The sequence below is a fragment of the Hippopotamus amphibius genome, chromosome 1 (genome assembly GCF_030028045.1).
Source record: "Hippopotamus amphibius kiboko isolate mHipAmp2 chromosome 1, mHipAmp2.hap2, whole genome shotgun sequence".
Lineage (NCBI taxonomy): Eukaryota > Metazoa > Chordata > Mammalia > Artiodactyla > Hippopotamidae > Hippopotamus > Hippopotamus amphibius.
Window position 1 is genome coordinate 100,706,034 of NC_080186.1, and position 14,271 is coordinate 100,720,304.

Sequence of the window (14,271 nt, forward strand, 5' to 3'; positions counted from 1 at the left end):
TGGCTATAAAGTTCTAGATAATTTCAAAATAACTGTATAAATTAATTTAAATGTAGGAGTAGAAATGTGTCTATTGACATTAATGCATGAAAAATTAACAAACAAAATGAAAATATAAACCAACAAAAAATTAAGTGGTCAACCATTTTAGGATAAATGGGGATAAAATGAAAATATGAATTTTATTACAGTGTCACTCTTCCATTTTCCTTCAGGAATGAACTGGAATCTGTGAGAGAAGAGCTAAAACAGAAAGGAGATGAAGTTAAATGTAAATTGGACAAGAGTGAAGAAAATGTATGTTGTATTTAATAATAGGTTCTATCACAAAATTTTAAATCATAAAAACAATACCATGCATCAAAAAAAAATATACTATTGTATAAATGACTGATGGGCCAAGGACGATTGTAGGCTGTTGACCTTAAAAATATGGGCCACGTTGGGTTATTTTGCTTATGTAGTTTGTATCTAGAAGAAACAGTGACATAATACTAAATTTCTTTAAATAGTGAGCATTAATAAATGTTAATTTATATTTTAGGCTAAATAAAAGGTTCAAGCTTTAGTAATATGAAATACACTGATAATCTAATAAGTTTGTGTTGTGCATTGGTGGAAATGATTTCAAAGAGTTCAGATAGGAAGAAGGCTTTTCGGGAAGATTATTACAAAAGTGGAATAGTGCAAAGTATGTGACATAATAATGGTATATAATATACATAGTGGGAGAAAATTGTGCCAGAATAGATTGCGGTGATCAGACTAGATTGTGAAGGCCTTGACTGTGTTTTTTCATTCATTCCACAAATATTATTGCTTACCTATGATATGCCAGGCACTGTTCTGGGTGCTAAGTTTGATTTTAATTTGTTTTGGTGGACAATAGTGATCCAAATAAGGTTTTTTTATTAGAAAAGTTAATGTTTTTAATTTTTAACAATGAAATAGGGAGAGGTGGAAGGCACAGGCTATGAAAAATAGTCTTGAAAGCTCTGAAAAAAATCTTAGAGAAGACTCTGGCCTAGTTTAGTTCACTTATACCTGAGCCATTCATTGCAGTTAAGGGGTGGAGTAATCTTTCCAAGCCTGAGCTGCATTCTCACCCTTGGAGACAGATTGGTCCCCATCAAGCTTTGTGAACTGAGCAGGATTACTGTGAAATTTACACTAGAAGAGTCTTTGCAGGAAAGGATGATGGCCAAATCAAGACTTAGGTCTTCTATATAATTGCTATTGGAGCCCATGGAAAGGGCATCTATCTAAACTTGAGTCAGGGCAAGCTTCCTGGAAGAAGCAACAGTCATTTAGAAACCTCTGATTAATAGGAATTAGTGGAAGACAGAAGGGTTGGCGCAAGTATAACAGGGAGAAGAAACATATTCCAAATTACAAACACACACACACACACACACATTATACACGAAGTATGAGAGAGCCTTGCAAATATGAGGGAGCCTGTCATATTTAAGCAACTATACAAAGTTTATCTTGGCTGAAAGGTGGAGTTTAAGATAGTGGTGATAGTGGAGAGAGGAGGGAAAGATGAGAGGCGGGGAGATGAGAAGTGAAGAGATGAAGATGGGGAAAAATGAGGATAGATCGTTTAAGGCCTCAGAGCTATATTTAGAAGTTTGAGGTTATTGAAGAGTTTTGACCTGAGAAGTATCATAATTATACTTACACGTTGAAGAGTTTTAAGACTATTGGAATAGTCTAAGGATGAAATGAACTATATTTTTAAGGGCTTGCAGTGAACCAGGAACATTCTAGATTCTTTATGTATGTTATTTAAACTAGAAGTCTTTTTTGTCCTCATTTTATGAATTAGGAAATCAGGCCTCCAAAGGGTAAAAACTTCGAAAAGCTACATGACTAAAAAGTGGTAGAGCTTCCTCTCTAATATTCTTTAGACTATATCACATTTTTTTTTCAGTTCCATATTTATTAGTTAAATTCAACCCCAAAAAATGAATTTAATCTCCTAAAGACTTGGTATGTAATTCACTACTTTAAAATTTGTATCAGAGGTTGCTTCAAAGCACTAATCTTGTTGGTGTAAGGAAAACCATGAATTTGATATTTAATGTAAAATAAAAATCTTCTGCTAAGAACTTAAATTTATTTTATCAGTGTCGAAGATATGAATGGTGAGTTAAGGAAAAAAAAATGAAATGCAAGACAAATTGTAGCATGTTTAAGCTTTCCATGGCTGGATTTCAGTTGAGACAGTTTCCTGGAAAGAATTCAAGTTGCAAATATTTCTTGGATATTTTGCCTGACATTGAAATTCATTACACTCTTTTTTTATCCCAATCTACTACCTTACTTCAGACACTTATTATTTCATACATACTTTATCTAAGTCTTTGTTTCCTCATCTCTAAAATGGGGATAATAATACCTATTTTTCTATATCATTGGATTGTTACAAAGTTCAGTTTAACACATTTTTGTGAAAGACATATTTAACAGATTATAAACATTTATGTATAGTTTAAAAAATTCAGTATAAACTGGGAAAGCTAATAAAATATTGTAAAGTGATACTACGCTAAGATAAGAATAATGAACATTAACATATAGACAGAAAAACAATTTCTTTTTTAAAAAAGTTTACTGAAATAAACTGGGAGAGCTATTTGTAGAAATATAAGAGTAAGCTTTATAATTCCAAGTCTAAAAGATATGCATAGAAGAAAATAGAAATTCTGTTAACATTTTTAATCCTGTGTCAAATAATATTTTTTAGGTTCGAAGCATTGAATGTGAAGTTGTAAAAAAAGATAAGCAAATGAAGATATTAGAAAACAAGGTATTATAAAATGTGAAAAATATTTGGTAATAGAGACATTGTAACAATATTTATATGGCTAGATTCTTTAGGGCCAACTTTTACATTGTCCTGTACAAAGAATTCTCAGTCCTATTTTGAAAGCTTTCAGGAATAGTAAAGGATTTTTACTGCAGGTTTCTTTGAAGAGGCTTTGGGATTAGGAGTTTTTGCACAATGCATCAAAGAGCAAAGCTTAATTAAACTGCTCTTTAGCTATCTCTTCCCTTTCTCCAATTCTACCCATTCTCTCAGAAGCTGCATTTGTTGTGGATATCTTTAGAGTGGCAAGGTGCTTTTCAAAATCATTCTTAGATATGTCTCCCATTCTTATAATCAAGGGAACTGCAGAAAAATTTCTGCTTTCTTTATGTGAAATGTTTTTACTGCCTGGCTGACAAGACCACTTTTCCCTTCTCTGCCCTTCACCATACACTTGTCCTAAACTTGATGTTCTGTATAGTGAATTAGTGAGTAGTCCTTTGGAAAGTATAGTTCACTTTCTGAAGTTTTGACCTCTAATAATTAACACCATTTTCTTCTGCTTAGAATTCTGGTGAATAAAATTCTTTGATTTTATGTACATGAATTATTTTACTTACAAATGAACTGTAATAGTTGAAAATCTTTTCAAGAATTTCTTGGCATTCCACCAAATATATTAATTAGTCCTAAGTTTGGAGATTATTTAAATTTAAAAGGATTGAAAGCTTAAGTTACTTTAATTTTCATTAGTTTAATCAGAAAGAAGGGAGAGTGAGATGGGGCTGTCGAAATGACAAAGTTGATAGATCTGATGTCATCCTTTTAGTAAAATATACATATTTTTTGAACTGTTGTAATTACAGTTATAAAGATGGCTTTTTTCATGTGTAGTAATGTCAGTTATATAATTTTTAAGGAGAAGCTGAGTGGGAGAAAAGTATGATCATCAATATTAACTCTCAAGGGAATGAATTTTGATGGTCTGAGGAATGGAGAAATACATAAAAAATGTGCTTTCTCAGGCAAAGTTATAATCTGGTGGTACTCCAAACTGATATTTTAAAAAATTTGTTCAGCATTCATTTGGTAAGGCTAAGAAATAACCGATTTTCCTATCTTTATTGAGTTTTAAATTTTAATTTCATTTTTCATTACTGAAGTTTTAATTAGTTCTTTTTAAGATCTGCTCAATTATCTTTTATGGTCTCCCATTTCTTTTTCATAGTTTCAAGTGTTTAATTTTTAAAAATATTTAAAATATTTTAATTATATATTCTTTGATAATTTCAATATCTGAAGTCTTTTCAGGTCTGATTTTGCTCTTTATTCTTTCTGTTGACTTTTTACTCTTTGAATCCTTATTTCTTTATGTTTTTTGAGTCCTTGGAATTTTATCTGTGGTAATTTTTTGAGGCTTGTGTTGAAAATGATATTCTCCCAAAAAGATTTTCTTGGGGGCACTACTAACCAGGAACCCATTTTAAAGTAAATTCTCCATTTGAAATTTTTTAAGATTATAGGGATAGCATGAATCCAGCTATAACTGCCCCCCATCCCCCCAATATAAGCCCACCTCATGGCTACAAGTTTTCAGGACAGTTTTTGTACCATTCACTCAGTGCCAGGGTCAAGACAGGCAAGTTTCCTTACTGTACGCTTCTTTGTGACCGATTTATTTCTTGTTCACACTTTCACTGAGCAGGTAGTCCTCTGAGTTTGTGATTTTATGCAGGGTTGTCTTATTAGATTCTCTACCTTTAGTGAGCTCTGAGTTTTATCCCCTATCTCCTTTAACCTAGGTAGGTTCAGCAGATACCCCTAGGCCAAATGCTGGCTTTGGTGCTAGCCCCAAACCTATTACTACACTTTAAAGTTATAATTTCAAGTAAGCAGATTCCTTATTTTTTAGACATTTACTTTTAAGTTATTTTTATCAGGAAGGTTGTTTAGAGTATCTAGGTGGTTTTTCTGTCAAAAATGGAAGTATTTGATTTTTTTTAATAAATAAGAATGTATACATATTTGTGTGTATGTTTGTACCAACCAAATTGGCATGAAAATCAGTAAAATGTTTCTCATTTTTCTATAGCTTTTCCTCAGTTTTCTTTTGAGTTTTCTGAGGTAGACCATCGAGGGGGTTGGGCACATTAAAATTTAGATAAAATAAATCACTTGTAAACAGCAGTATCATATCTTATTCAGTTTCAGAATAGTTGCTGACTGTGACTACACTTGAGTGTTGCAAGAAAAATACTTAACACAGTATTTTGTGCTAATGAGGGAGATTAAAATTTTTTTGCATTGGAGTTTCTTTCTACTTTGATGGAAATTAGAACAATTTATATATCTATGATGTTTTAGGACCCTTTAGAAATCTGTGCTGCTTTTATGGTACTTTATATATTTCTTGGGCTAGTACCTCTTAGTCCAATTTTACATGTGTAGCCGGGTGAAATAGTCCCTCAAAGTGAGATATAAAAAAATGATTTAGCTGCTATTTCTATAAAAGAAATTAGAATGTACTTAGGAGGAGATAGAGTATTATATTATTCCCCTTCCCCAACTATAACAAGTAAAAGAGATCTCATAAATGATAAATAGGGAATAATGAATAAGATAGAAGACATTATAATTAATGTTACCTCTGGCTGGCTTTTCAAAAATCCAATTAATTATATAATTCAGCCCTCTGTATGAGATTGAGTAAGAGATTCTTTTCACTTAAAGTAGTTGAATTCATATGTTCTTTAAGTAGATTAAGACATTTTAAAATTTTCAAATTTGTACTGAGATGATCTATTAAAATTTGTACTTGTTCACATAATTTTTGACATTAATGGAATTATTTAACATCATGATTTCTGAAGTGATCTCTGTGTTAATATTTTCGTTAGTTTGAAATCATTTATTTTGACTGGAATATTGAATAAAATAATTTTAATTTCTCTTGATTTTTTAGTGTAACAATTTAAGGAAACAAGTTGAAAATAAAAGCAAGTTTATTGAAGAACTCCAGCAAGAGGTATGCACTGATTCTCAAAATCAAACTATTTTTTTTTTAAAAAAACCCTGTATTTCCACTACAGTTTTAGAGAATAATACTTTCCTTTACTTTAGTAATTTTAGTCTAAGTCAGTAACAGTGCAAGTTTGAATCAATTTGATATTAAAACGTGATTCTTTATTTTTAATTTTTAACAGAATAAGGCCTTAAAAAAAAAGAGTACGGAAGAAAGCAAGCAACTGAATGTTTATGAGATAAAGGTATTTGAATTTCTTTTTTTTGTTTTAAAAATACTAGTACATAGATGAGAATTTTGGAATTTTAAGCCTTTTATTAATATTGTAGCAATTATTTTCAATCATTATCTTTTGAGATTGTGGGGATCAATCCTTTTAGTTGTACTAGAGTGCATATCTTTGGTTTATCTATGTTAAAATCATCTAAGCAGCTTAGAATATATGTACATGTATGTATATGTCTTCATATTCCTTACCCATGCATTGCAAATTGGGATTGAATAGATTTGGGGTGGAGCCTTGGAACTGTTATTAGTCTGGATAAAAAAATCAAGGCCACACTATATGCTGCTGCAAGAGAGACACTTTATTTAATATAAAGATAAAAGGAAATTGAAAGTAAAAGAATGAAAAAAGATATATAATATACCATGCAAACAGTAAGAATAAAAAAACTGGAATGACAATTTTAATAACACATAAAATAGGTTGAAATACAAGGAGTATTATCAGAGATTCAGAGGGGCATTTGATAATGATCTATCAAATAGATAATTTCATAATTATATTTGGGGGTTGTAATAGCCCTCTTTCAGCAATTGATGCAACTAAAACAAAATTGGTAAGAATATAGAAAATTTGAACAAAACTGTTAACTACCTTGACTTAACTAACATTTGTAGAGCATTATAGCTACAACTGTAAATTCTTTTGAAGTGCACATAGGATATTTACCAAGATAGACCATATGCTGGGCCATACATTTAAAAATAATAAAGTCTTATAGAGTATATTCTCTCATTACAACAGAATTAAATTAGAAATAAGTAACCATAGGGTATCTGGAAAAACCTGAATATTTGGAAATTAAACGTTATACTGGTAAATAATTCATGGGCGAAAGAAGAAATCACAAGGAAAATTAGAAGTTATTTTAAACTGAACAATCATAGAAATACAATATGCCAGAATTTGTGGGATGCAACTAAAGCAGTTCCTGTAGGGAAATTTATAAACAATGTTTATTTTAGAAAAGAAGAAATGACCTAGGTTTTCATCTAGATACTGAAAAAAAGGGGAGCAAATGAAACCCATAGAAAGTAGACCAAAGGAAATAATAAAGATGAAAAGATAGATCAAAGAAATAAGAAAGACAAAGAGAAAAATTAATGAAATCAAAAGCTGATCCTTTGAAAATGTTAATAAAATTGATAATTCCCTAGTGGGGTTGATTACAAAAGGAAAGAGAGAGTAAAATGCACTGAAGGCAGGAATGAAATAGAGCTTTACCATATAGATACTGTAAATATTAAAAGGATAACAAGGGAATGTCATGGACAGTGTTATATCAATAAATTTGAAACAGATGAAATGGGCAAATTTCTTGGAAAACCTAACTTTCTAAAACTGACACAAGATGACCTAGTACATCTGAAGAGCCATATATCAAGGAAATTGAATTTGTCATCAGAAATTTCCTAGAGAAAAATCTAGATCTGGAAGTTCTCAGGTGAATTCTAACAAACACTTCAGGAAGAAATAATAACAGTCTTCCACAAATTCTTTAAAAAAGTAGAGGGGAAACAATTCCCAACTAGTTTTTTTGTACCAAATCCTGATAAAGATATTACAAGAAAAAAATTACAAACCAGTATTCTTTATAAATATGGATATAAAACCCTTAACAAAATACTAGTAAATATCTAGCAATATATTAAAATCATATTACATTGAATAGGGGGTTTTAGAAATGTAAGTTTGGTTTAAAATTTGAAACTATCAGTGTAACTTACTATATCAAGTAATTAAAAAGAAAAATCATATAATCAGCTCAATGATTGCAGAAAAACATTTGACAAAATTCAGCACTCATTCTTGATAAAAAATTTTCAACAAACTAGGACTAAAAGGAGTTTTTATCAGTCTAATACAGAATACCTACAAAATAGAGCTAGCATCATACTTAATGATGAAAAACTGAATCCTCTCTCTTTAATATCAAGAACAATGTCTGCTCTTACCACCCCATTCAACACTGTATTGGAGGTTCTAGCTGGTAACATTAAGGCAAGAAAAAGAAATAAAGTTATATAGATTGTAAAAGAATATGTAAAACTGTTTCTTCTTAAGTGATGTAATGGTCTACACTGACAATTCTAAGGTTTCTACAGAGTCACTAGTGTACTAGTAAGTGAACTAGCAATATTCATAAAAATATGATAAATTAGATTTCATCAAAATCTGAAAGATCTGCTTATCAAAAGGTATCACTAAGAAAATAGGCAAGGTACAAAGAAGGCGAAAATACTGTCAAAAATATTTGTTTAACAAATAACATATATCCAGAGTAAAGAACTCTTAAAACTCAACACTAAAAGACAAATATTCCAATTCAAAGTGGGCAAAAGACAACAACAAACAGCCTGATTTAAAAATGGGCAAAGGACTTGAATAAATATTTCTCCAAAGAAGATATACAAATGGTATATAGGTAAATGAAAAGATCCTCAGCATCACTAACCATTAGGAAAATGCAAATTAAAACCACAGTGAGATGCTACCTCACATCCATTAGGATGGGTACTGTTAAAATAAAAACATAACAAATGTTTGTGAAATTATAGAGAAATTGAAATTCTTGTACCCTGTTGGTGGGGTATCAAATGGTGCCACTGCCTTGGAAAGCAGTTTGCTGGTTACTCAAAAATTAACAATTGAATTAATGTATGATCTGGTAATTCCACCTCTGCATATATACCCAAAGAATTGAAAACAGGGTCTGAAAGAAATATGTATACACCCATGTTTGTAGCAGCATTATTCACAATAGCCGAAAGGTGGAAGCAACTCAACATTCATCGACTGATGCATAGACAAGCAGTATGTGATATATACATACAATAAAATGTTACCCAGCCTTAAGAAAGAAAGAAATTCTAATATATGCTACAGCATGGATATGCCTTGAGGACATAAGCTAAGTGAAAACAGCCAGTCATAAAAAGATAAATATTATATTATTCTACTTATGTGAGGTACCTAGAGTTGTCAAATTCATAGGTTAGAGAGTGGTGGTTGCCAGGCTCTGTGGGAGGTGGGGAGGGGAGTTGTTTAATGGGTACAGTTTCAGTTTTATGAGATAAAGGGTTCTGGGGATTGGCTGCATAGCCATGTAAATGAACTGTATGGTTTAAAAGGGTTAAGGATTAAAGACCTACATGTAAGGTCAGACACTATAAAACTCCTAGAGGAAAACATAGGCAGAACACTCTATGACATCCATCAAAGCAAGATCCTTTTGGACCCACCTCCTAGAATCATGGAAATAAAATCAAGAATAAACAAATGGGACCTCATGAAACTTAAAAGCTTTTGCACAGCGAAAGAAACCATAAACAAGACTAAAAGGCAACCCTCAGAATGGGAAAAAATAGTTGCCTATGAAACAACAGACAAAGGATTAACCTCCAAAATATACAAGCAGCTCATGCAGCTTAATAGCAAAAAAGCAAATAACCCAATCCACAAATGGGCGGACGACCTAAAGAGACATTTCTCCAAAGAAGACATACAGATGGCCAGCAAACACATGAAAAGATGCTCAACATCACTCATCATCAGAGAAATGCAAGTCAAAGCCACAATGAGGTATCCCCTCACACCAATCAGAATGGCCATCATCACAAAATCTGGAAACAACAAATGTTGGAGAGGGTGTGGAGAAAAGGGAACTCTCCTGCACTGTTGGTGGGACTGTAAGTTGGTACAGCCACTATGGAAAACAATTTGGAGGTTCCTTAAAAAACTACAAATAGAACTACCATATGATCCAGTAATCCCACTTCTGGGCATATACCCAAAGAAAACCATAATCCCCAAAGAAACATGTACCATAATGTTTATTGCAGCACTATTTACAATAGCCAGGACATGGAAGCAACCTAAATGCCCATCAACAAATGAATGGATAAAGAAGATGTGGCATATATATATATATATATACAATGGAATATTACTCAGCTATAAAAAGGGATGAGATGGAGCTATATGTAATGAGGTGGATAGACCTAGAGTCTGTCATACAGAGTGAAGTAAGCCAGAAAGAGAAAGACAAATATTGTATGCTAAGTCACATATACGGAATCTAAAAATGGTACTGATGAACTCAGTGACAAGACAAGAACAAGGACGCAGATGCAGAGAATGGACTGGAGAACTCGAGGTTTGGGGGGGCGTGGGGAGTGAAGGGGAAGCTGAGACGAAGTGAGAGAGTAGCACAGACACATATATACTACCAACTGTAAAACAGATAGCCAGTGGGAAGTTGTTGTATAACAAAGGGAGTTCCACTCAAGGATGGAAGATGCCTTAGAGAACTGGGGTGGGGAGGGGGGGGGGACTCGAGGGAGTGTGGGGGGGAGTCAAGGGAGGGAGGGAATACGGGGATATGTGTATAAAAACAGATGATTGAACTTGGTGTACCCCCCCCAAAAAAAAATTAAATTAAAAAAATAAATAAATAAAAGGGTTAAGATGGTAAACTTTATGTTATGGGTATCTTACCATAATAAAAATGAAAAACTGGGCAAAAGACTTGACACTTCACAATGGAAATTATACTAATGACTAACTCATGAAGAAATATTAAACACTATTTTTTTTTCCAATTGTCCCATCACCATTTATTAAAAGGTTCCATCTTTTCCAGTGATTTGAGATAATCACTTTTATCATATTCTAAATTGACATATATACTTGGACCTATTTCTTTCTTTTTTTTTTTTTTAACAGACAATAAACAGCATGTATTTAGAGTGTACAATTTGGTATCCCAATCTCCTAATTCATTCCCCCCTAACCCTCCCTGCTTTCCCCACTTGGTGTCCATGTGTTTGTTCTCTACATCTGTGTCTCTATTTCTGCCTTGCATTTCCTCTTTCATTGTTGTTAGCATTTGCCTTACATATTGAGGTGCTCCTATATTGGGTGCATATATATTTATAATTGTTATCTCCTCTTCTTGGATGGATCCCTTGATCTTTATGTAATGTCCTTTCTTGTCTCTTGCAACATTTTTTATTTTAAAGTCTATTTTATCTGACATGAGTATCACTACTCCAGCTCTCTTTTGATTTCCATTTGCATGGAATATCTTTTTCCATCTCCTCACTTTCAGTCTGTGTGTGTCCCTAGGTCTGAAGTGTGTCTCTTGTAGACAGCATATGTACGGGTCTTGTTTTTGTATCCACTCAGCCAGTCTGTGTCTTCTGGTTGGTGCATTTAGTCCATTTACATTCAAGGTAATTATCGATATGTATGTTCCTAGTACCATTTTCTTAATTGTTTTGTTGTTGTTTTTGTAGGTCCTTTTCTTCTCTTATGTTTCCCACTTAGAGAAGTTCCTTTAGCATTTGTTGTAGGGCTGATTTGGTGGTGCTGAATTCTCTTAGCTGTTGCTTGTCTGTAAAGCTTTTGATTTCTCCCTTGAATCTGAATGAGATCCTTGCTGGGTAGAATATTCTTGGTTGTAGGTTCTTCCCTTTCATCACTTGAAATATATCGTGCCACTCCCTTCTGGCTTGCAGAGTTTCTGCTGAGAAATCAGCTGTTAACCTTATGGGAATTCCCTTGTATGTTATTTGTCGTTTTTCCCTTGTTGCTTTTAATAACTTTTCTCTGTCTTTAATTTTTGTCAGTTTGACCACTATATGTCTTGGCGTGTCTCTCCTTGGGTTTATCCTGCCTGGGACTCTCTGTGCTTCCTGGACTTGGGTAGCTATTTCCTTTCCCATGTTAGGGAAGTTTTCAACAATAATCTCTTCCAATATTTTCTTGGGTCCATTCTCTCTCTCTTCTCCTTCTGGGATCCCTATAATGCGAATGTTGGTGCGTTTAACATTGTCCCAGAGGTATCTTAGGCTGTCTTCAGTTCTTTTCATTCTTTTTTCTTTTTTCTTTTCTGCATCAGTGATGCTCACCATTCTGTCTTCCAGGTCACTTATTCGCCCTTCTGCATCCATTAATCTGCTATTGGTTCCTTCTAGTGTATTGTTCATTTCAGTGATTGTGTTGCGTATCTCTGTTTGTTTGCTCTTTAATTCTTCTAGGTCTTTGGTAAACTTTTCGATCTTTGCATCCAGTCTTTTTTCAAAGTCCTGGATCATCTTCACTGTCATTATTCTGAATTCTTTTTCTGGGAGGGTCCCTATCTCCTCTTCATTTAGTTCTTTTCTTGGGGTTTTATCCTGTCCCTTCATCTGGTACAAAGTCCTCTGCTTTTTCATTTTCTGTATCTTTCTGTGGCTGTGATTTTCAATTCCACAAGACGAAATACTGCTGATACTGCTTGATACTGCTGTCTGCCCTCTTGTGGAGGAAGCTATGTAGGAGCCTCCTGTGTGCTGCTTCCTGATGGGAGGGACTGATGGTGGGTAGGGTTGGGTGGGCGGAGCTCAGTAAAGCTTTAATCTGATTTGGTGGGCGGAGCTCAGTAAAACTTTAATCTGCTTGTCTGCTGATGGGTGGGGCTGTGTTCACACCTTGTTGGCTGTTTGGCCTGAGGCCACCTAGTGCTAGAGCCCACAGGCTCTTTGGTGGGGCTAATGGCGGACTCTGGGAGGGCTCACACCAATAAGCACTTCCCAAAACCCCTGCTGCCAGTGCCCCTGCCTCCTCCATGAGCCACAGCTGCCCCCCCCCCACCTCTGCAGGCAACCCCCCAACACCAGGAGGTAGGTCTGGTTGAGTCTCCTATGGGGTCACTGCTCCTTCCCCCTGGGTCCTGGTGAGCACATATTTTTGTGTGCCCTCCAAGAGTGGAGTCGCTGTTTCCCCCAGTCCTGTGGAGGTCCTGCAATCAAATCCCGCTGGTTTTCGGAGTCTGATTCTCTGGGGATTCCTCCTCCCGTTGCTGGACTCCCAGGTTGGGAAGCCTGACATGGGGCTCAGAACCCTCACTTTAGTGGGTGGACTTCTGCAGTATAACTGTTCTCCAGTTTGTGAGTTACCCACCCAGCATTTATGGGATTTGATTTTAACGCGATTGCGCCCCTCCTACCGTCTCATTGCGGCTTCTCCTTTGTCTCTGGATGTGGGGTGTCGTTTTGGTGAGTTCCAGTGTCTTTCTGTCGATGATTGTTCAGCAGTTAGTTGTAATTCCGGTGCTCTTGCAGGAGGGAGTGAGCGCACGTCCTCCTACTCCGCCATCTTAATCCTGTCTCAACACTATTAATTATAGAAAAACAAAATCACAACAGGATATTACTACACCCCTAAGCAGGATTAGCCACCTAATATGCAGGGCTCAGTGCAAAAAGAAAAGGTGGGGCACCTAGTTAAAATATTGTTAAAAAATTCAAAATGGGCTGTAAGCTAATCACACGGCATTGTATGACTACACAGGTCTCATACCTATGAAACTGGGCCCTGCCTACAAGAATGGCTGAAATTACAAAGACCATTAACACCAAATTTTAGTGAGGATGTAGATTAACCAGAACTCTCATACAGTGCTATTAGGAGTGTAAAATACTATAATCACTTTGGGAAATGGTTTGGTTGTTTCCTATGAAACTAAACATAAATCTACAACATGACCCAGCAATTCTTGTCCTAGATGCTTACTTAAGAGGAATGAAAACATGTCTACTAAAAGTCATGTATAAGAATGTTTATAGAAGCTTTATTCATGATGATAAAAAACTAAAAATAATTCAAATGTCCATTAATAGGAGACTAGAGAAACAAATTTGTTATAGTCATACAATGGAGTATTACTCAGAAGTAAAAAAAAAAAGAAAAGAAAAAAAATCTATTGATTCCTATAGGAACATGGATGAGTCTCAGAACATGCTGAGCAAACTAACTCCGATAAGAAGAGAATATGCTAGGCATGATTCCATTCAAATGAAGTTTTGGAATAGACAGAACCAATTTATAGAGACAGAAAGCAGAACACTGGTTGCCTATAGAGAGCTGGGTTCAGACTGCAAAGGACATAAAGGAACTTTCTGGGATGGTGAAAATGATCTGTATATATCTTGACTGATGTTGTCAGTATATGACTGTAAAGACATTTGTCAAAGCTCATCAACCTGTACACTTAAAATCATGCATTTTATCGCATGTAAATTATTTCTCAATAAAGTTGAACTGACTGATTAAGTCTGGCCTAGAGTTCTCTTTGTGTGAAGGATTTTAATTTCTGAAACAATT

At 34.4% G+C, this 14,271-nt stretch overlaps 1 protein-coding gene across 2 annotated transcripts in view; it reads left to right on the forward strand.

The window, feature by feature from the left end:
- The window catches only part of SYCP1 (synaptonemal complex protein 1), a 141,642-nt gene that overhangs the window by 85,305 nt on the left and 42,066 nt on the right, over positions 1-14,271 (forward strand). For both annotated transcript variants that reach the window (XM_057747262.1, XM_057747268.1), the window contains exons 20-22: positions 216-297; positions 5,778-5,840; positions 6,019-6,081. In XM_057747262.1, the coding sequence (XP_057603245.1) occupies positions 216-297; positions 5,778-5,840; positions 6,019-6,081 (208 nt within the window). The remainder of the gene's footprint in view (positions 1-215; positions 298-5,777; positions 5,841-6,018; positions 6,082-14,271) is intronic.